At 41.6% G+C, this 21,993-nt stretch overlaps 1 protein-coding gene across 2 annotated transcripts in view; it reads left to right on the plus strand.

Moving 5' to 3' along the window:
• The window catches only part of nlgn3a (neuroligin 3a), a 139,841-nt gene that overhangs the window by 91,437 nt on the left and 26,411 nt on the right, over positions 1-21,993 (plus strand). For both annotated transcript variants that reach the window (XM_059345819.1, XM_059345818.1), the window contains one exon: positions 3,325-3,510. In XM_059345819.1, the coding sequence (XP_059201802.1) occupies positions 3,325-3,510 (186 nt within the window). The remainder of the gene's footprint in view (positions 1-3,324; positions 3,511-21,993) is intronic.

Consider the following 21,993-nt stretch of genomic DNA (forward strand, 5'->3'; position numbering starts at 1 on the left):
GCTTTCTTCTGCCAGCTGGGGATCCAACTCTAATGATTTACATTTTGTCATTTAGTAATGCCTCATATTACAATGCCAAATGGATAATGTTTGCTGTATCTTTTCAATTAGAATAACAGTTGCACAGAATCCCTTTTTTACATGCCGGTCTCCTGACATTTCTTAACCCATCTGACATACTCTTGGTGAAGTGTGAACCATTTTGCAAATGAGGGTTATTCTGGGAGAGCCGCGTCTCCTCTCCCTCCACAGCACCCAGGAGAGGATTGTAAAAGCTGTTGTCCTTTAGTTATGACTGAACACAAGGAGGAGCCGCAGGAGAAAAAGGAAAGGAAAAGCTCTTCAATTGGAGTCCTCCTTTCTCCTCTCTCTCTCTCTCCCTCCCTCTCTCTCTCCCTCTCTCTCTCTCTCTCTCTCTCTCTCTCTCTCTCTCTCTCTCTCCCTCTCTCTCTCTCTCTCTCTCTCTCTCTCTCTCTCTCTCTCTCTCTCTCTCTCTCTCTCTCTCTCTGTCTGCATCCGTCTCTGTTCCCCTGCCTGTCTCTTCCACTCCCTCTCTCTCTGCATGTGCCCTGCTGCTCTGTCATCCTCAGGGATGCGTCTGAAGGAGACCATCTGTTGATCCATTTGTCTCCTGCTTTGCTTCCTGTGCCACCGCCTCGCTCCTATCGATGATCAGGCCTGGCCTTTCCCCTGCCCACCCTCTTTGTTGCTGCCAACAGGCACTCGGAGCGAGGCGGGTGTGCTGTCGGGGGTGGGGCAGGAGGCTGTGCCCTCTGTTGTCTCTGATTCACACAAAGGGAGAAAATAGGCATCGGCGGACATGCATTATTTTTTGCACATACATGAGCCCGGAGCAGCTGCTTTCTAATCAGAGTTTATCTACACTGAGCATCGCTGTGCTGACCGGAGAACAAAAAAAACACAGGTTTTTTTATTTATTTTTGCATTGTTGATATCAAAACTATTCCCTTTCCCCCCTTAGGACTTAAACACAAAGCTCATCATTATATGGAGGCATAGACCATGAAATAGATGTTAGAAACAATGCCACGATGCCGAAGAACCATCACTGCAGGCAGGAGAGCATTCACCACCAACACATTTATTGCTTGTGAAGTGTTGCCACTAAAGAGAGGGAGGGGGCTTGGTTTCCACGCACATCTCCTCGCTGTCACCTCGCATGCATGTTCAGGAGCTTGATGGACATTGAGTCCACCGTGGGGACTTCGGGATTGCCTGCCTTTGATCTTCTCCCACGACTCTCGATTACCCATCATTCAGCAGGGCTTAGGCCCTGGAGAGCAGCTGGGAGAGGGTGGTGTGTTAACATGAGCTCTGATGTACCCAAGAGAGACTCACTGTCCAACTCAAGACATCATATAGCAGATTACACAGACACGGAGGGAAATGCGCACAGATAGTGCCTGTTGTGAGTGTTTGGACTGAAAGTATGTGGGACTGGAGATATGTCAGAGGAAGGTGGGAACTCTGATTGGATATATAATGAGGTTGAGGTTCATTCTGAGGTTTCGGTGGCATCAGATTGATTGTAAATCTTATTATCACGTCTTTTTCTCTCCGTGTGTGGAGTTTTCATAGATTTCCAAGGTTTTCATCAGAACTGCTCAATATATCCGATGATGGGTGCTCACCCGGGGAGACGTGCCATTGATTTCCCATAAGGTGCAGATGACATGTGGTCACACACACTCCTATTTTACCAACAGCCGTGTCATCCAATAAGTCAGGATTTCAGCGCTGCGGTCACCCAGTGTGATGGTTCCTCTTACAAAATCAGGGTGGGGTTAGTCACTGCGGATAACCTTTATGCTGCAGGTGCACATGCACATGGAAAATTAATATCCAAGGTATAACTGCAGCAAGAGAAAGGGTTGTGATGATGGAAAAATCCACATGAACTACATACACCTTTGGCTGTCATTGTTGTAGCTGTGCCAATAGGAAGAATATAGGCATGAAGGCTGAGACATCAGAAGCTCTAACAATGGAAAAGATGCTTTAATCTTTTCCATTGTTACTGTAGATTGTATAGCTAAATTGTGTAAGAACTATGGATATGTATTTGTATGGATGTGTATGTGTGTATATACCCAATGTACATGTATTGTGTATGGTAGAATGTAACTAAGTACATTTACTCAAGTACTGTACTTTTGACGTACTTGTACTCTACTTGAGTATTTCCATTTTATGTAACTCTAAACTTCTACTCCACTACATTTTAGAGGCAAATATTGCACTTTTTACTCCACTACATTTAGCTGCCAGCTTTAGATTCTTTTGACATGAAAATTATGATAATTTTAAAGTAATAAGATGTCTTTTATTTTAATTAAACATCATAACAGTATATTAACTAGTTAAATGAGCCCTGATTTGAGGAAATTACAATACTGCTTACATAAATAAATCAATACAAATAATCTAATAATATATTTAGACTATATATAATAATCTGAGTGGCTTCATTCTGCATAACGAATACTTTTACTTTTGATACTTTAAGTACATTTTGTGGCTGATACTTTTGTACTTTTACCTAAGTATGGGATCTGAATACTTTTTCCACCACTGCTGGTTTTATTAATTTGTGTTTCTTGATTTCCATGAAATATTATGAATACAGTACCTGACTCATCCATTTAAGTTAAATTGCACATTTAAGCAACAAGTAAAAATTGTTTTCAGTGCTTACATAGAGTTTTATCATGTTCTGTCCTGCTCATTAGTATACCTAACTAAATATAAAACACTAACAATACATCACACATCTGAAGTTAACACAGATTTGTCTACAGGTATGTTTGTCAGTCAAGTTCTTTCTGACTGAACCTCTCAGCATGCTAACAGTTAACTGTCAAATAGAAAGTCAGTATTTTCTAAAGAGCTCCAGGAGGCTTACTTCTTCCTTGTAAAGTACTCTGCTGTAAATGTTGTGTTCATGGTGTCCATGAAGTTGAATCCGAAAGTGCACTTAAAATAGTAATTGTCTCCCATCCTGAGCAAATTAATATTGTGTGGGCAAAAGTGTGTACATGTGCACATGCGTGAACAGTAGGGCCCTAGTTTGAAGTTTTGGGAACTTTTGAAAAGCATATGTGATTAACCTAGATGAATAAATGTAAATGTGTTATGCAATGTCCACATAGAGGTATCCATGGCATATTGCTTGTGCAGTTTGCACACTAGATACTTCCCTGTTTTGGGGGTCTAGTGCAAATTTCAGTGTGCATAACAGTGTGATTCATTTAATAAGCTGTCTCTGGGTGACTTTTAATCTCTCAGCATCTGTGTGTTTTGCAGGCTTCCTCAGCACCGGTGACCAGGCTGCTAAAGGGAACTACGGACTCCTGGACCAGATCCAGGCTTTACGGTGGATCAGCGAGAACATCGGCTTCTTCGGAGGCGACTCCAACCGCATCACTGTGTTCGGTTCTGGGATCGGAGCTTCCTGCGTCAGCCTGCTAACCCTCTCCCACCACTCTGAAGGTACAGTAGAGCCGAGCTGAAGGGGGGATGGGTGATACAGCTGTGGAGCTCATGCCTGCTGGTGTGTAGGCAGCTTGATATTAGAAACTGGCGATGCAGCTAGAGAGTTATTGAGTAATGTATTCTACTGTACTGCACAGCATAACCGATGCTTTAAGAAGCAGGTGTTTTGCATTTAAATGATGGTGATGTTCATTACCACCCAGATATTGAAACTCCACGGCAGATTTGGAGCCACATGTGGGTCTTGAAGTACTCTGCTGCTTTGCGAGTAGCATGTAGCTATAATGTGTCTTTGTAAACAAGATAAAAAGGGACATGGTGTAGCAGGGCGAGCTTCTTACTAGCATGCTAAATGACACTCACACTCTTCTCTTTGTAAGCAATGTTGTTTATCTGCTGGCCACCTTAGTGCTACTTCATGATGATTTACTGCCCATGTTGGCCATGTCTTTAATACTAAATGCAGCATGCGCGCTGAACCTGGACATGCGATAAACATCCCTCATACTCATGCTCCTCTAATGCATCATTGAATTAAGATGGAGCCTTACTGCTGCTAGCTAAGTTCTTGCAGGAAGTGCTTTTGGCTCATGAGATTGAGAATGGACACAGCAGCATCCTTAACCTGGAATAATTGCAGCCAATCACGTATCTATCCATCCGTTTTAAAAGCTGGCTGTTTGTTTTACGTTTAATTGATAGTGGTGTTGTGTACATGACAGGCTATTAGGATATTGAGGTGTTCGTGGGTTTTTTTCTACATTGTTTATGTGACGGTAATATTCCAAATGAGAAATCTTTACATTCAGCCACGCTCACGTAGCCTGTTGTGAACATGTTAACAAGCCACAAACATGCTGCTCTGGACACGCACGGTTTGAAATGTAACACAGGGCTTTTACTGTACATTACATACAAGTGAATTACATTAAAGAAATCACTCTTCCATGAGATAAACGATTGGTCTAAGGCTATACAGTGGTCAGGAAGCTATTAAGTGGCACACGCCCAGCCACCACACACCCGAACACACACATTTATTTTTCTTGTCGCTAGGCAGAGTACAATCTCCATTCTTAGATTTTTGATTAGTATTGCATTTGAAAGAGGTCATTCTGAGCTGCTCTTCTCTGGTTCCTATTACACTGCCAGGGATTTGTGATGTGTTTTGCGTTCTCCAATTTGCATTAAAGTGTTACTAATTGCCTTGATTTCCTCCGATGAATGATGACTGCTTTTGGATTGAATTTTTACCATAAATGCCTTTTTTATTCATACTCCATAATGTTACGCTCCATGTAGCATGTTATTATACTGCCAGTGAAACCATCTCCTCTGCCTCCTAGTAAATTGGATATTACCGGGTCTGTTTTTTCCCCTGAATGGAAATGTATGCCCCACTGATGGGATAAAAAAAAAAAAAAGCCAGTAAAACTTGAGGGATCCTAGGAAATTGAAACAGGAAGCCTTCTATCACGCCAGGACTCTTGCTGCGAATGTTACCAATGGCAATCAGATTTCACACAGTCTCTCTCGGAGCACAGATTGTTGTAATTATATAAAGTTTAGGACTGGAGTGGGCTGCAGGATGTGACAGGAAATCCAAGCGAAGAAATGTCTTTTTGCACCTGCTTTCACAACCTCCGCTGTGCTCAACCCCTCCTCTCCTCATCATCCTCCTCTCCTATAGCCTTAACTGTCGAGGTGAAAACTGGTAGGATGTTCTTGTTGCCAAGACAACGCAGTAAACAAGAAAGGAATCAAAGTGTCTGGATCTGCATAGCGGTGAAAATTGATGTACAAAATCTATAATCAGATGGATTATACACTGTGGCTTGAGCACACCTGGTTTCAGGTGGCCTCTAGTAATGGATTTGTGTAATCATTTCCTATCCATGTTAGCAGGAAGAGCGTCTTATATTGAGTTTCCTACTATGCACTCTGAATGGAAATTAAGTCAGGAAACGAGATTGTAAACAATGCATCTCGGCATTTTATTTTGACTTGCTCGCAAGTAAAAATTCACGCTCCGCGCCGAGAAAAAGAGGCAGCGGTGTCACATTGGATGTGGCGTCTTTGCATCCAGAGTTGGATGTGATATGATAACATAGCACAGGATTCACATGCGTCTCACACACAAACATTTCCCTTCACCTGCTGCTCAGATGCAGGATAACGAGGCCCCGGTAAGAAAGGAAAAGTAAATCAGCGATGACACACTGTTCTGGAGCTCCCTGGTGTGTCGGTGTATTTAATGACAGTATTCCCACTCTTACTGTACACAGTCTGTCATCACTGCCTACAGTGCATAGACTTTCCATCGAACAGAGGCTCCTTTTATGCCTGTTGGTGGCAGAGTGACAACTTACTTCTGATGCTCCATGCTCCTCCTGAAGCCTATTTAATAAGCTGGATCCTCCTATATCATCCTAGCCCTTCGGCCTCTCTCTTTGATTGCCTGCTCCTCTGGCCTGGCCTTGGTGGCGTCTCCATGTGGGCGTGCCGAGGGGCTCCAGTCACAGGGTACATCCATCACCTCCCCCCCTTCTGGCCTGCGTGGATGCTTGGCTGGACGTCCTCTCGTGAGGGCTGGATTTTTTAGACCCCGGTCCCTGCCCTGCCTCCTCCATCTAATCTCCTCCTCACTGCACCCATCTGTCTCCCAGCCTTCACAGACAGTAAAAGCATGTAAGGGCTTTCTCTCCATGTGCCAGTGTGTCTCTCTCCCTTTCCCCCCCTCTCCGGGTGTCTGCTCCCTAGTCTGCAGCATGTGTGGTGTGTTGCTATTAATAAGATGGCTGCCTTGTCTGCTATGTGGCAAGCAATCTAGCCGCACATCTGAGACTTTGGAAGCAGAATGGTCATTAAAAACGCGGTCCCTCTCGGCAGGAGAGTGTTTTTGACCAGCTTATTAAATGTAGCTCAACAGTTGTGTTCCCACAGAGGGAAATCTCCGTCCCCATCTCCTTTTTCTTCCGCTTCAAACAGAAATCGGCTGAAGAAGTTCAGAAGCAAGGACATTAGCCAGTCCCATGTATTATCTATCTGGCATCGCACAGGCACTAATTGAACATGCAGATTTGGCTTTTTCTTATCTCCTAATAATCATTATGATATAAAAAGTGAGATGGCTTCTCTGCACATGTACAGAATACCAAGTAGGAAATGACTCAGGCGTGTGTATGTATATCTGTTTCTCCCTCCACATCCTACACAACAAATACCGTATATCTGCTCAAGTGTGTCTTTATCAGAGTTCGTATCGTCGATGTCCATGTATGTGCACGTCTATTCACGGAGCCTGCATGAGGGGAGGGCTGGTTGTAGAGCCGCTGAAGGTCGTTTGGTTTCTCTTTTTTTCTTCTCTTCCTGTAAGCAATCAGGATAAAAGCTCTGCTTCTGAGGAAGTGCTCCCCTTTTAATGGAACGTCTTGGACATTAAAGACAGCTAGTGTGGAGGATCCTTCATGCCAATGTCAGCTTTCATTTTTATTAAGACTTCTGGGTTATTGAGGACCATAAATGTGCATGTTAAATGCTTGGGCTTTATTACAACAGTGCAATGAGTACCAAGGCTTTTTAATGCAAGACAGCACCTGGCAAACACTGAAACCCCTTGAACCAGAAGTATTAAGAGGGCAGTGTGACAGGCACTCGGTTCTCAGCTAAGGGTAACAAGTTTCTGAATCCATTTAGTGTGAAGGATAGCATAGAAGGTGATTAAGTGAAGGAATGCATCATGGGATGTGTAGAAATTGAGGATCAGAGAGATTGGAAAAATCAAATGGCGTGGCAGGACATTTTTCTCAAATCAAATCTGAAATATTAACTTTATTAATGACTGCTCTTCATGGTAAGCTACTTGCTGTGGATTTTCAAAATAAAATGTATGATTCATGCAGTCTTGGAAAGGATGGGACGTGGAAGTCATAGGGGTTGATGTATTCCGGTACAATTTACTTCAGCTGATTGGGTGAGAAACTAGAGCTTCTGTTAGAGTGACTTGAGTGTGATGTTATGATTACAGTGAGGCACAAACTGCCGTGTCCTTTATGATCAAGTGTTGTCAAGTACTGTATGTGCAGCCAGTGAATCATCTGAAGGCAAAATGGCTGGGAAAATAAAGCTGTAATAACCTAAACTAGAAATGACCCGTAATACCCCAGAAATACAGAACTGCACTTATTAGAGGATTAGTAAGTAATAAAACAGAGTTAATAAAATTATAATCCAAAGGACACATTTGATCTCACATTGAACATTATTTAATGAAAACTGAATATTTAGATTGATTTAATTATTAACTCAAGGATATTCTTTACAAATGCATCAACAGTTATCACAGAGTTTTAGCTTACTTTTTTTATTCTTATCTGTTGAGGTCAGTGTTTCAATCATACACGACACCCAGCAACACTCATCACAGTTTTGTTATTTCTGTTAAAACACCTTTTTCTCCCCACCACCGTCACCCTTCAGACTGCCTCCTCTGTAGTGTAAACAAAACAAATACTTCATATAGACAGCATACTGATGCACAGGCAGAAAACAAATCAAGAAATAATATTAATAAGAAGATTTTCTGATATGTTATATAATGGCTTTGGGCTGAATAATTCATGATACGGACATGGACCCAAAATGAAATCATGTTTCCAAAATAAAAGCTTTTTCTCATGCTAATCATTTCAGTTGCTTCATTAATCTAAAAGGTGCTTCACACATTTATGTAACACATTTACAAATTGGTGTAAAAACGCCAGACAAACAGTATTCAGATAAAGCCAAGTCTGATGGAGCTGATTCAGGAGGTGACAACTTGAGTTCTGCTTTGAAGCTTTTTTTTTTAATTTATTTTAATCATTTCCATGTGTCACTCCACTTGATTCATGGAGAAGATAAAGTGTATTTAAGTTTGTCATTTTCATTTGTTTTAATTTATTTCAGTGTATTCCTTACCTCCATAGTTTCATACATATTGTAGCAAAATTTTCTCATACAATAGCTTGTAGGATATCTGACCAAATATGACGATGACTGTCACTGTAACACTTGCTGTAGAGCTGACATGATGATGATAAGTCATTTAATCTATTAGTTAATTGACAGAAAGCTAACTGGAAGCTATTTTAATTAGTAATCAATCTTTTAAGTTATTCTTTAAAGCAAAAATGAAAAATCTTAAATAAGCAGTCGCCCATAAAGTTGGAATATTTTGGTTTTCACCAGTGGTTGAATGTAATTAAGTACATTTACTCAAGTGCTGTACTTAAGTACAATTTTGAGTTACTTGTATTTTACTTGAGTATTTAAATTTTATGTAACTTTATACTTCTACTTCACTACATTTTAGAGGCCAATATTGTACTTTTTACTCCACTACATTTAGCTGCCAGCTTTAGTTACTATCCAGGTCAAGATTTAACATAAAAAATGTGATAAATTCCAAGTGATAAACTATTTTTATAAATTAAACCTCATAGCAGTGTAATAAGGTGTTAAAATGAGCCCTATCTTGAGAAGATTAACATAAATGCATCAGTAAAAATGATACAATAATATATTTAGAATATATATAACAAGTTGAGTGGGGTCATTTTGCATTAAGAGTACTTTTACTTTTGATACTTTCAGTACATTTTGATGCTTTTGCACTTTTGTAATGTTTTGAATGCATGACTTTTACTTGTAGTGGAGTAATTCTTCAGTGTGGTATTAGTACTTTTACTTAAGTAAGGGATCTGAATCTTTTTTCCACCACTGGTTTTCAGACACAATCCTGTTAATTGTGGTTTCATTTTCATTGTGATATGTTTGGAAGAGATTGATTAGTAAATTTGGTAACGCTTTATATTAAGGTCCTTGTAATAACCATTAATTAACAAGTAATAACGCCCTTGTAAGTCCTTACAAGATGCTTATTAACATTATTGTGTGTTTAGAAGCTTATATAATTGTTAATAATGGCATTACAAACACCCATGACCCACCCATTATGTCTTTGCCATGCCTTTATTAATCTTATTTTGTTTGCTTATTGATATAAAAATATACTTTATTGCTCATCTATTATAAGTTAACTATAAGTTAACTATGCTTTTTGCAACTACCGGATCTAAAGCGAGAACAATGCCTTATTACTTTTTAATTAATGGTTATTAAGGACCTTATTATAAAGCGTTACCAAATATTTTATTCCAACTTTATGAGCGACCATGTATTTGTTTGTTTTCTTCTATGATAGTTGGGCTTTGGGAAATTACTGGATATTGATTTTAGTATTTTCTGATATTTGACGGATCAAACTGTTAATTGATCAACTGACAAATAAATCTGTGATTTAAATATAGGGGGTTGCAACCCTAAACTTCTTTCAGAGTTTTATATACACTGTATCTGACATGGAGGGATGAATTACTCCTCCTACATTTGATTTAATCGCTTTCTATTTTGGAGTTTAACTGCCTCTTGAGTGGCTGCACCTGCATACCTTCACATAGAAACATAAGGGAATAGACCACTTTGTACAGTCTTTTCTGGGCCCTCTTGTGATTTCACAGCACAAATCAGTGCAAATGACTGCTGTGCTGTTTCTGGCATGTATTTACCTCTTGGACCTATACAGGAAGGAAATAAGACTGACAACAATGTTTATAGGGCCTCGAATCAATCTGCCTCTGTCAATCTTGCTGATACAGTGCTACCGTTCAGGGATTCAAAGCCTGTGTTGCCATGAGCACCTCACCTCTGCTCTGACAATCATTTACCTTGTACATGCAGGCTCCTACTTGTCCTCAGAGGGAACAACACAAACACTGCTGTAGTGGGGCTGCTGGGAATTGTGAGGATGTGTTAAGCGTAGAGATCTTGTGTGCTCACTCATTGCTGTATCTTGAGATATCGACAGGTAATCTAAGGCTAATGGAAACGCTGCTCCAAATTACACTGTGTTACAGATTGGGTAAGGAGGCCAGCAGGTCGTATAGATGAAGAGTGTGTGAGTGTTACAATACATCACTGCTTTAACCTCAATGTTACATCTGGCTATGACCTTTGAAAATAACACGTGTGGGTTTCCTTTCTGGAAATGAGACCCATGGGAGGGTCTCCATGTGGAATGGCCTACAGGCCTGCACACTCCATAATGCTCCTGTGCCGAGCTCTCAGAAGTGGAGCTGTGATCCATCCACACCTGGTGTCAACTTCATTTCTGTTGGCTCAGGCACCCTGTTGCAGCCATCTATCTCCTTTGGAGTTTAGGCATCAAATAAAGGCACCTTGCAAGAGCTGGAATGTGAAAAGGAGTCACCGGGAAAGATAGCTGCATAACCACATCCCTGGGATGTTATTCATACACGATTCAGCACCATTGTTGTGCAAATGCCTTGTGCTTGAGAAAAACCAGGGACAATTGTCGAAGTTGAATAGACCCCATTTCTGAGATGTCAAAGGCATTCAGCAACTCGACACTGTAAAGTTACCTGGGTGTTTGGGGCACCAGAATGCCTCCGTCTCGAGGTTTGATTTGGCTGTTTGCTGAAGGGTGTCTGCGCATCTCAGGGTGTGAAAAAGGCCTATGCAAGATGAGAGAATGGGGACGCGCCTTGTCAGGTGCCGTATTCTTCCACCTCGATTGACAAGAGCGATAATTAAACCAGGGGGATGCCATCTCTGCGGAGCAAGAATGCTTGTATTTATTTACGCTGACTACTCGGCTTTGTTGTCTGCCATATACTGTGGCCGTCATTGTGTGGAAAAGCACGCCGCTTTTAACAAGTGGCCTATGTGGCATTTTTGTGTCACTCTTTGAATGCCAATGTCTTTGACTCTGTATAGCAGAGAAAAAATGCCTGATTTGAAAAAAAAATAACAAAGATGGAGGATTACTCACCAACTAAAGGGTATTACTCTTTCTTTTTTTTTACTCGTAAGAAATTGGAAATGGCCTAATTCAGGCAGCAAATAGGTTTTTTCTCTTCACTACTCACCATTGCAAAGAGAAAATGAAGCCAAAGTTGTATTGAGCGGAAAAGAAAGAAAGGTAGCCCTGCAGAGTAATGTGAAGAGGGAGGGGTGTTATTGGGGTAAAGATGACTCCACTGAGGTCAGATAGCCAGTTTTAGGTAACACTCTAGAAAATAATATCCAGCTGGGCTGTCCATCAGAGTGAGGCAGCTTTACCTATCCCTAGCCAGAAGAGAGCAGAGGAATGAAGAATTGACAAATGGGCAGAAAACGGTGAAGGCAGTTCATTCAGGTAGTCCAGCCATCAGTCTGTCTCTGCTTGCAGCAGGTAGTTGAGCCTATAAAGCATGGAGTTATAGGTGTTAAAGAGCCGAGCAGCAGGTCAGAGAAAGAAGCAGGGGATAATTGAGTACTTTAGTAAATCCATGCCTCCATCAACCAAGGTAATAGCTCAGAGCATTGCATATACCTGTAGCCCCAGATCCACCACCGTATGAATGGGCTTGGGCAGCTTGAGCGACATGTGGCACACATGGGCTGTCTCAGCAATATTCTCCAAGACAATACGATAAGACCCATCTGGTGATGTATTGCTGAGATTGCTTTTGGAATCTAATCGCAGCTGATGAACGAGGTGACTACAGAATATGTCATCTGTTGATGACCTGCAATCCCCCAGTGAAGACGCTGGCAAGTCATTAGTTCAGGTAGATGCCGTCTATGAATCATTCTTGGTAAATCATTGTCAAGGGCGCGTTCATACACCTCCTAATGGACAGTGACAGTGGAATGTTGGAGGAGGATCGGTGGCTGCAGCTCCCGGCTGTGCCCCGCCGGTCTTTGATCCTGTTAGGCTTTAGATCAATTAAACCAATAGCTGCATCATATTGCTCCCAGACTGTCTCGTCTGTTTCCTCTCTTGATTGGTCTAATGACTTGATGGAGGTTTCTGTCTGTCTGTCTGTCTGTCTGTCTGTCTATCCATTTCCCTGTTACCTCGATCCACCGCCTTAATCTCTGAGGCATTTTCTTCAGCTCCTTTTCCCTGTAGCAGTTTCTTTCTTTTTCCCAGTACCCGCCCTCCCCCATGTCTCTCTTTCGTCTTCTCACCATGTCTCCCTCTCTCTGCCTCAGTCTTTCTCTCTCTGGCACCAGTGTAAAGCATCCATTATAGAGTGATGCATGGGTGTCTGTGTGAGTGGGAGAGAGGGACTTGGCACTCCTCCTGCCCCACCTGCAGAGGAAGCACTGACAGCTGAGCACTGGGGGCTCATCTCTTCCCCCTCCTCCTCCGCCCATCTCCACATCTCTACTGACCTCCCTCCTCCTCTCACACCTTCTCTATCTCTCCCTTTCTCCCTCACCCTCCCTTTATTCCCTGTTGTTCCACACATATTGGCCCAATTTCTGCCACCACTCACTAGTTTCCTTTTCGCTATTTTCACATTTCATTATCCATCTTTTCTTTTGCACTGTCTGTTCTCTCTCTTCTTCGCTGCACATTTTTATTTGCTTCTTTTTTTACCCACGATTGTATAAGTGTTTATTCATTAGGCATTCTGCACTAGGCAACATGGCTGACTGGATGTGTTGTTAAATAAGCTGTTGTTTCCCTCTTTGTCTGCCAGATGAACAACTGTGGTGTAATTAGCTGCCCTTTGCCCTTTAGTGATGACCACGAGCTCTCTGTGTTTGCTTGTTGTAGCTGACAGCTCACCTCTGAGGCTAGCTAGGTCACTCGCTCAGTTTCCGTACATCTGTTTATCTCTGCTGAGAGGAGAAGCGCCCGATGCCTCTGCATGAATACCAGAAGGATACTGTGGAGCTGCTGTGAAGCCACGCCACACTCTCTCATTCTTCACCTATATCACTGGTTTGCATAACATATGATTTATATACATCTTCTGCAGCGGGAAAAGGAACATTACCAGGTGTCTCAGACTGGTTCAGGTGATGTTTTTGAAACTTCTCAATAATTTCTGTAATAAGAAATGTATGACTTTGTGGTCACTTAATTCCGGTATAACCGCTACATCTGCACAGAGAGGAAAAATACTTACTGCATGATTATAGGCATCCAGGAATATATCATTCTGTTTACACAGAGCCTGCTTGCTACAGTCTGTGCTTACAGACAGAATGATTTGGAAGGAAAATTGTTTTTTCAATGTGTGATAAGAAGTGTCGCATAGGAAAAACATCAGTCCAATTACTTTGCTGTAGGACTAAGCTGCTATGATTTGCTTGGTGAGAGGCTATAACAATGCGAGGGAAAGAATGGAATTCATGTATGCCATCTGGATCCCTTTCACTGACATAATGTGCTCTAAGTGCACACTTTAACTGTCCACCGTGTGTGTGTGTGTGTGTGTGTGTGTGTGTGTGTGTGTGTGTGTGTGTGTGAGAACATATGCATGTGCAGTCTCAAGCTGTAGCCTCCCTACCAAGACGTTCAATTCTGGGCAGTGCAAATGCATTAGCCTTAGCTGTGAAATTTGCATAGTCTGAGCACAATGAAATCCCCAATGAGAGGAACTTCAGCAAACATGCTGACGAGCAGAAACCTCTACTATAAAGGGCCAACATTGTGCAACCTGACAAAAAGACTAAATCTTTAGCTTTCAGGCCCGCAAGGCTGTAATAGATTTTTAGCTTAGAGAGGTAACATACACTATAGATCCTTTTCAGTGGTGAAAGAGAGTGACTCTCTAATGCGAATGCAACTGTCAGAGAACAATATTGCAAATGTGCTATTGCACAACTTCAAAACAATTTCCCTCTCCCGGATAAAAATATGCTTATATTTGGTTAATACCTGGACAGAGAGGCTTCCTGCTGCTGCAGACTGAAGAGTGAAAATACATAAATGCAGTTTGACACTTTTGAAATAGCATCTGCATGTTACAAATTAGGTATTAGCTCAGTGTTTCTGCATGCTTTTAAAAAAGCTATATTGCACAACACATCATCCAACCACGTGTGACAGCGAATAATTCGCACCTTTCCCAAACTAGCTAAATCAAAGGCGGGGTGAGAAGCTGTCTGACAAAGAGAGGCGTTGGATTATAAACAGGGAAAATAATGAACCTGTGCAGCTCTGGGGTTCCTTTTCAGAGATTTGTGTGCTGTTTTTCTTAGTCAGATAAAAATCTCACCAAGGCTGCTCCGATCAGGATTTTAAAGCTTGGAAGCAATACCAATCACAGAGTCTAATAACCCTTTTATACTGTGGCATTATTTACTTACTGGCAATATTAATATTATTGGCCAAATGGAAATCTGCCTCTGTCCTCCATCATTCATTTCTTCATTCTGATGTGCTGGAGATAAAACAGAAAAAAAATTAAATTAATAAGAAGGAAAGGAATATCTTAAACAAAGAAAATGAAATAAATCACACCCTTTGTGCGCAGATCATTATTAGGTTACCTATAATTTAAGTAAACATTCTAAATGATAATTATTATCAGACCATCTGGAGGTGCAGTTGGATATTCAGTCCAACAATCTTTCTTTTGGAAACACCTTGCAAATTAATGTCTTTTACAGACATAATTATAATAATAATACATTTGATTTATATAGCGCTTTTAAAGGTCCTCAAAGTCGCTTTACACAATACATTGAAACAAATAGATACAAAATACAGAGAACAAAAACAGAAATGAGAGTTTATGAGTTCAGGTTTGGTGGTGGGATTCAGGTCTTGTAAGCTGTCTTGAAAAGGTGTTTTGAGTTGTTTTCTGAAGGAGTGGAGTGAATCCGAGTCTGACATGTTAGAACTCCCAGACCTGTGAAGTAATTTTAGTGTCACATAAAGAGTAATCTCTGATCAGTTTTATATAAAAACCCCTGATCTAACTCTTTTAAACAAATATCAGCTAATCACAATTAGTGGCCGAGCATCAGAGAACATTTAAATGTCACTGTATTCTGCCCACAAAGAAACGTCTCCAAAAATGCCCAAATGCTACAGTTGAATGGGGTTAGCCCACATCACTAAGGCCTCGTTCAGACTGCCAGCCAAAATCCGATTTTTAGCCCATCCAGATTGGAACTGGATGGCTCTTTTGAAGTCTGAACAGTCACAAATCACATGAAATCCGATTTTTGCAAACCGGATCGAAACCACCTTCGGGAGGTAGTTTCAGATCGCATTTGGACAGATGCGTCTCAGTCTGAATGGCTCCAAACACTCAGATCGGTTTTGACTGTCCGTGACGCCACTCTACGCGGCACGCGTATCGCGGGAAGCGCGTAGAGGAGGTGTCGACCGGCAGCCTGGCCCGACGGGGGCGTCCATCCGCCTGGTTTCTCCCCTGGTGCGTCTGAGATGTTATGCACCTCTACTGGACAGTGATAAGGCCAATATACTGAGGTGACCTGCCTCCATCATGTTTGTTGTTGTTGTTCTTGTCGCTGTCGCAATTATAAGACGTCAGGCGCTCTGACGCCGTTACTACAGCAACCTGTCAGATCAGTCGATAATGTGGCCCAGTCTGAACAGAGCCATATCCGATTTGGACACTTGCTAAATACAGTGTGGACAGTCAGCTCTAAAAATCGGATTTGAGTAGGAATCTGATTTGAATCAGATTCACCTGCAGTCTGAATGCGGCCTAACCTTAGAGCTATGCAACAAGTGGTGCAGCTGCTGAACAGAAAAAGCCTTCAAGGGTACCTTAAAGCCCATTAAAACCCATTTGTAGGATTTAAAAATGTCTGATGTTTGAATTGGATCTGGGGAAAAAGGCAGGTAGCAGCAATTGAGAATGCTGAGGTCACATCCTTGTGTTCTCCTCATCACCTGTTGTGGGTTTATTCTACAGTAAAATGTTTAAACTATAGCTATTTTATAGGCTTATTCCAATTAAAGAAAGAAAGTAAGAATTCAGTATCTTTCCACCAGAATTTTTATTTCTCGCAGCATGGAGAGGGCTTTGAAACCGCTTGCAGACCTTCATGTTGAGAGATAAAACAGCAATGCTTTAGTTTTTTGGGTGCATAATATTCTAGGAAGTTTCCTGGAAAGAATTATGTAATTTGGTTCTAATTAAAGGGACGATATATACTAGTAGAGTTTAGTAAGTTGAGTTTATAGGCAGCTGTTTATTTCCCTTAAAAGAACTTTAACCCATTTTAATAATAAATGTGCAACATTTTTTATCCATGATTGTCTCAATTTTTTAACAAACAAAAACATATACCATCTAAACAGATTTTTAAGATGCCGTTATCACATCATGCATCTGCGCCACAGGTTTTAATGTTTCAAACCTTTTGTCCGGGATTCATTAAGGTGGTTTTTGTTCCCATACGAACAGAATGGTCGGCATACATACAGCAATCAAGCAACAAGAAAAATAGTGTTGTCTACAAAATTGATTATGCCGCCTGAAGGCTTTTATTGTGAAGCAGCTGCAGGAAGTGCTGAGGAAGTGTTTGCTGACAAAGCACAGCAATGAAGTGGATCAGAAACCAGTGAGGCTCCTATCTGTTCGATGAAAGGTACGAACAGGGATGTAGGAGTAAAAACAAAACTCCCAGTGCGACTCCTACGTTATCCATGAGCTAAAAAATGCAGATTAAAGCAAACACTAAAAAGAAAGCTTTTCCTCAAAGCTGTTCATGATGAGCAGTTTGGTGTGCAACACGGTGGCAGACGTAACTGTGTGAAGAATGAAAAAAAAAGGAAATTGCAGAATACTGAAAACTCTGTCTGTTTAAACACTTAAGAACACCTGGGTAATTGCTGCAAAATGTATATGTGTAGACTTAAAGAATAAGTCTACAGAGCAGCTCTTCATTTAAAGCGTACAGCAGGCTTGACAGCTAAAGTGACTGCTCCACAAAGGCAAAAAGAAAACCTGCAAAGTAAATGTTAATGCATGTATCATTTGAAGGTGACCCGGGCCCTCGTCAGACAAATGCGCCTTTGACAGATTCGACATTTAACTAAAACAAATGCTGCTTTTTGCTAGCCAAACATAATGCTGTATCAAGTTTTTATCAAATGAAAAATAGGCAGAGCTCCTGCAACATTTCTCCTTGTTTAAGTGAAGGCTGTTTGGAGAGCACGCATCCTCCGCAGTATTTCAGATGTTGACATACCCATATGGCACGCCACTAATCTTGATCGATGCCCACCACTGCGAACACTACTCACACTGTAGAGGATAATGAAATGTAGCAATGTAACATTTCACCAAAATCATCACAGTGATCTGTTTATTATCCATTATGAAAGGCATCATGGCTTCTGCCGTTTTCCACTCGGAAAAACAATGCAAAGGAGTGTTTACTTTGCAAACACGAAGCAGCGCAGAGTGCTCATAAAAATGTCTGCGCTCGCCCAATGTGCTATTCTTAGGGTTCCCCTTGGAGCCACTATCTAATTGGAGCCTTGGTTGTCCTATTGGTGAAGCTCTCCTCCGCACAGACTTTTTTATGAGGCCTGTGAGTGACTGAGATTCCCTGTCTTGGTGTCTGTGGCTGTTCTCAGGCATGTCCCGGGACTCCTGCTCATCGGTGAGGGCTTCATTAGCCGGGGATGGGAGGTGGCAGCAGAGAGAGAACAGCTGTCTAGCTAACCACTTGCATTGTTAGCCAGCCTTCTCCGTATGCCTAACTGCCTAAATCCGTCCCCTAGCTGCTAATAGAATGCTCATTAGGAGAAGGGAGGGAGGCTCGATGGGAAACAGCGCCACTGTGCTACAGCTCTACCAGCTTCCTACTCCTCCTCTCCCTCTGGTCTCTATTAAAGCGATGTACGGAATAAACCTTCCCTCTATGGATCAACTACCTATCCAGCCCACCTTGACCTCTCCCCCCGACCTCCTGGGAAGGACGGGAGGTGTTTGGGTACCTGAGTTCTCCTCTGAGACATCCACCAGCCTCTGTGATACCAAAACATACTCCTTACTCACAGGGATACTGAAAGATACAAGATTACAAAATCTCAGAGGACAGCTGCTACAAACCCTAAAGAGAGAAGGGGTTAGTTTTCTGTGTAGGTTTTCTTTTTTTTCTCTCTTTTTGCAAATTTCCCCCTAGCGGTGTGGTGTTAAATTATTCAAACACTGTAGATTGTGCTGCCGTAATTTGTCAGTAACCCAAAAGCACCAGTCTATTTCTCTGTGTCAAAACTGATGAAGCTGGCGAGGAAGAGGGAAAGCTGCGACATCAGAGATGGCACTGTGAATTTCTGATGGTGTTCATGGGAACAGCGACAGATCAGAGCCAAAAGCACAGCACCCCTGTCACAGCCAAAACACATCCCTGGCTGAAAAAGGGTGGCCCATGTTTGATTAAAATTCAAACAGGAAAACATGTTACCAGGGAAGTACTTCATTGAATAAACACAGGCCCAGTTGCTGACATTCCCCATGCAGAAATGCAGGCAAACAGAGTGAGCAGCGACATGGGGGGAGACAATGTGTGGTAGAACTGATATGCTCCGAGCTATTTACAGTAAATGACAGCAACTGTAGATCCTGCTGTCATGTGGAAATGTACTCAGGGGATCGTGTGCACAGAATACGTACTAGTCTCACCTGTGAATAATAAAATCACATTAGTTAACTATTCTGAATAAAACAAGGTAGATTAATACATTTATTATTTTAAATATTTTGGTGAACATAGAGATATACACGCTGTGAGGCGAATGTCATTTGATCATTGCGGGCAATGTTGCAAATCAATAAGCAGGAATGTTTTTTTGTCAGTTCTATAATTTTTTCATCAATATGATGAAGTGCATTGACTTGTCAGGTATTTAATTTGCTACATTTGCCAAAAATAGACATTCCTGTCCAGCTACTTCACTTTAAAACACTTGCTCAGTTGCATTTGTCATGTACTACATCACAACAAATGTCAATACGACAGCATAAAATGACATGAACTGTGAAAATGCATAAAACATAAATGATTATATCACTATCGCTCATTCCTATTTTCAACGTATTTTCACATTTTTTACAATTAAAATAAAAATCCCTTAAAATGGAGTGATTTCATGTTAAATTCCAGTTACTTAAATCAAGTGCAGTACACATGAGAAACTATAGTTTACTGGATTGACAAACAATCTCAATTCAAGGTCCTCCTACTAGGTTTTCTTGAAGTTTACAACCATTTTCATCAATGATGCCTGAGAAATTACATGCTATACACTACATGTATTACCGTTCAACATACTTTACGTTTATTTAATAAACAGGAATAGAAATATATTTTCAGACCCACTGAGCTGTAATTACCACGTCCCTTCCTGAGAACCGTATGTGGGTTGGAGACGTGTAGCCATGGTACATTAAATACCATGTTAGTATGGCATTTCAGACGCAGCAATGGAGTTTCATAAAAAGAGTCTATCAAACACCTGTGTACATTTTTTATTAAAAATCTAATCAAATGTGCAAATATTTCAGTTCTTCATCTTGGTGATATTAAAATAAACAATCTACAATAAGCTTTTTTCCACAGCTCACATTTTGACTTGCCGTGGTTGGAAAAGCACAGGTGTTACTAATAACATTAACGATGGCTCAGTTCTATTTAAGTGTCCCATTAAGTCAAACGGTGAGCCAGCAAGCACGATACAAGGACTCTGAAAATGAAGTAGCTGAATGGAATTCAGCCACCATTAATTTTAGTATTTACACCTGTGCTTTTCCTCCTGTTTCATGTCAAAATGTCTTAGAAGAAAAAAGCCTGTTACATCAAATTGTCAACACAAGAACAGACCCATGCCAGTGCCCCAAAACCCCATGAATATAGAAAAGAAATCATAATAACAATCAGATTCTGTCAAATAAATGGAAAAGAAATCATAATTATAAAATTAATGTAAAGAAAAATCAACATTTGACTCAAAATAAGTTGTTTCAGCTTGGTACATGCTGAGGAGCTAATCCGCATGTTACAGACCAGACCTGTGTGTCATTTCTTTATGTGGTGATGGAAGCTGACAATGACACATTCTATAGTAATGGCAATGGGCTTACCGATGCCACTCTCAATGTGTGCTGGAAAAGAATGTCTGTGGGTGAGAAATGTGTCAAGTGTTGTGACGTTAGTTGCTGTTGAATATGTGTTAGCTTGACATTGAGAAAGTGGAGCGTGCCAGCATGCAGCCTAACTGATAGACGAGCACACTCGGTCACACACACACATAACTCATCTCCACAGTCTCACATCAATACTGCACAAACATGTACGCACTTGCACAGACACTGCAATGCACATTGTGAACACACACACACACACACACACACACATGCTATGGCTATGGCAGGTCCAGGCCCGTGGGATTGACTGTCGTTAAAGGTTGGCCTGCGTAAATATCCCCCACATTTTCAGCTCAGCTCAGCTCAGTGCCGCACACATGCAAACATATACACACACACACATACACACACAGAGTCCATGTGTACGTGTAAGTCCACATACTCTCTCACTCCAGGGGATTTCATGTGGCTACAGCTGTGTGCCTACTGGCACTGGCAGCAAGAGACACAACAGAGAGGAGAGAATATAGGGGAAGATATGGAAACGGACAGATTGCAGTGAAAGGCATGTTACCATGGAAAAGAGGACAGAACATGAGAAAGAAACTTGTGCACTCTCTCACACGATTGTGATATTTTTTCTTTTCTCTCCTCTGCTGCCTACAGCCTGGTTTTGAATGTAAAAGACTGATAATCTGAAGTGTGACCGCTGAAGTGGAAAGGCAACTATTGAATGGCTTTCTTACCTCGGCAAGGCAGTCGCACTGCTCCACAAGCGGCACAGAGAGTTCACCAGAATGCAGACGTGTGTGAACGCACACGACGTAAGCAAACAGAATGAGGCTAGTGAGCACGGGCAGCATACTCACACACATAAATAAATAGTGAATGAGGCTGCCGGGGCGGCAACGCACTGCTCCTCACCACAGCTCAGCTCACAGCTCTCTGCCCTTGTGCCGGGACCTCAGCCTGTCACTCTGCGTTTTACTCCCTGCACCAGCACTCCTCTGTAAGCAGCCAACACAATTTGGGGTATTGAGGTGGTGAAGAAACTGTCCACCACTACCCATTTGGCCTTTTCAGAGCTTGACAGAAAGGACCGGAGGTAAAAATACACTGCATTCTGTCCTGCCAAAATTGAAAACGGCTGGAGAGCTGCTGTGGAAGGGGAATGTATATAGTCCTTGTTATTAGGCCGGCTGGTCTGAAATGAGGTTGACACAGCGCCAGACATTGAGATGTTTTCTGTCACTCCTTTTTTTTTGTTTCATCTGAAATCCAATATGATACATTAGTGTCCCAAATGGAGTCTGTGCAATAGATATTAATTACTTGTCCATTACGGTTTGTGACACTATCAATCTGTTATCAGCTGGCTACCCCAATGACTGAAATTAACTGTCACTTCTCAATATCAGCCAAGTCATCTCCATGCTTTATTGCCTTCATTACAATATTCATTTCTTAAATGGTATCCTCATGAGATCGGACAGTAACCAAG

Source organism: Centropristis striata, chromosome 12, assembly GCF_030273125.1.
Source record: "Centropristis striata isolate RG_2023a ecotype Rhode Island chromosome 12, C.striata_1.0, whole genome shotgun sequence".
Taxonomy (NCBI): domain Eukaryota; kingdom Metazoa; phylum Chordata; class Actinopteri; order Perciformes; family Serranidae; genus Centropristis; species Centropristis striata.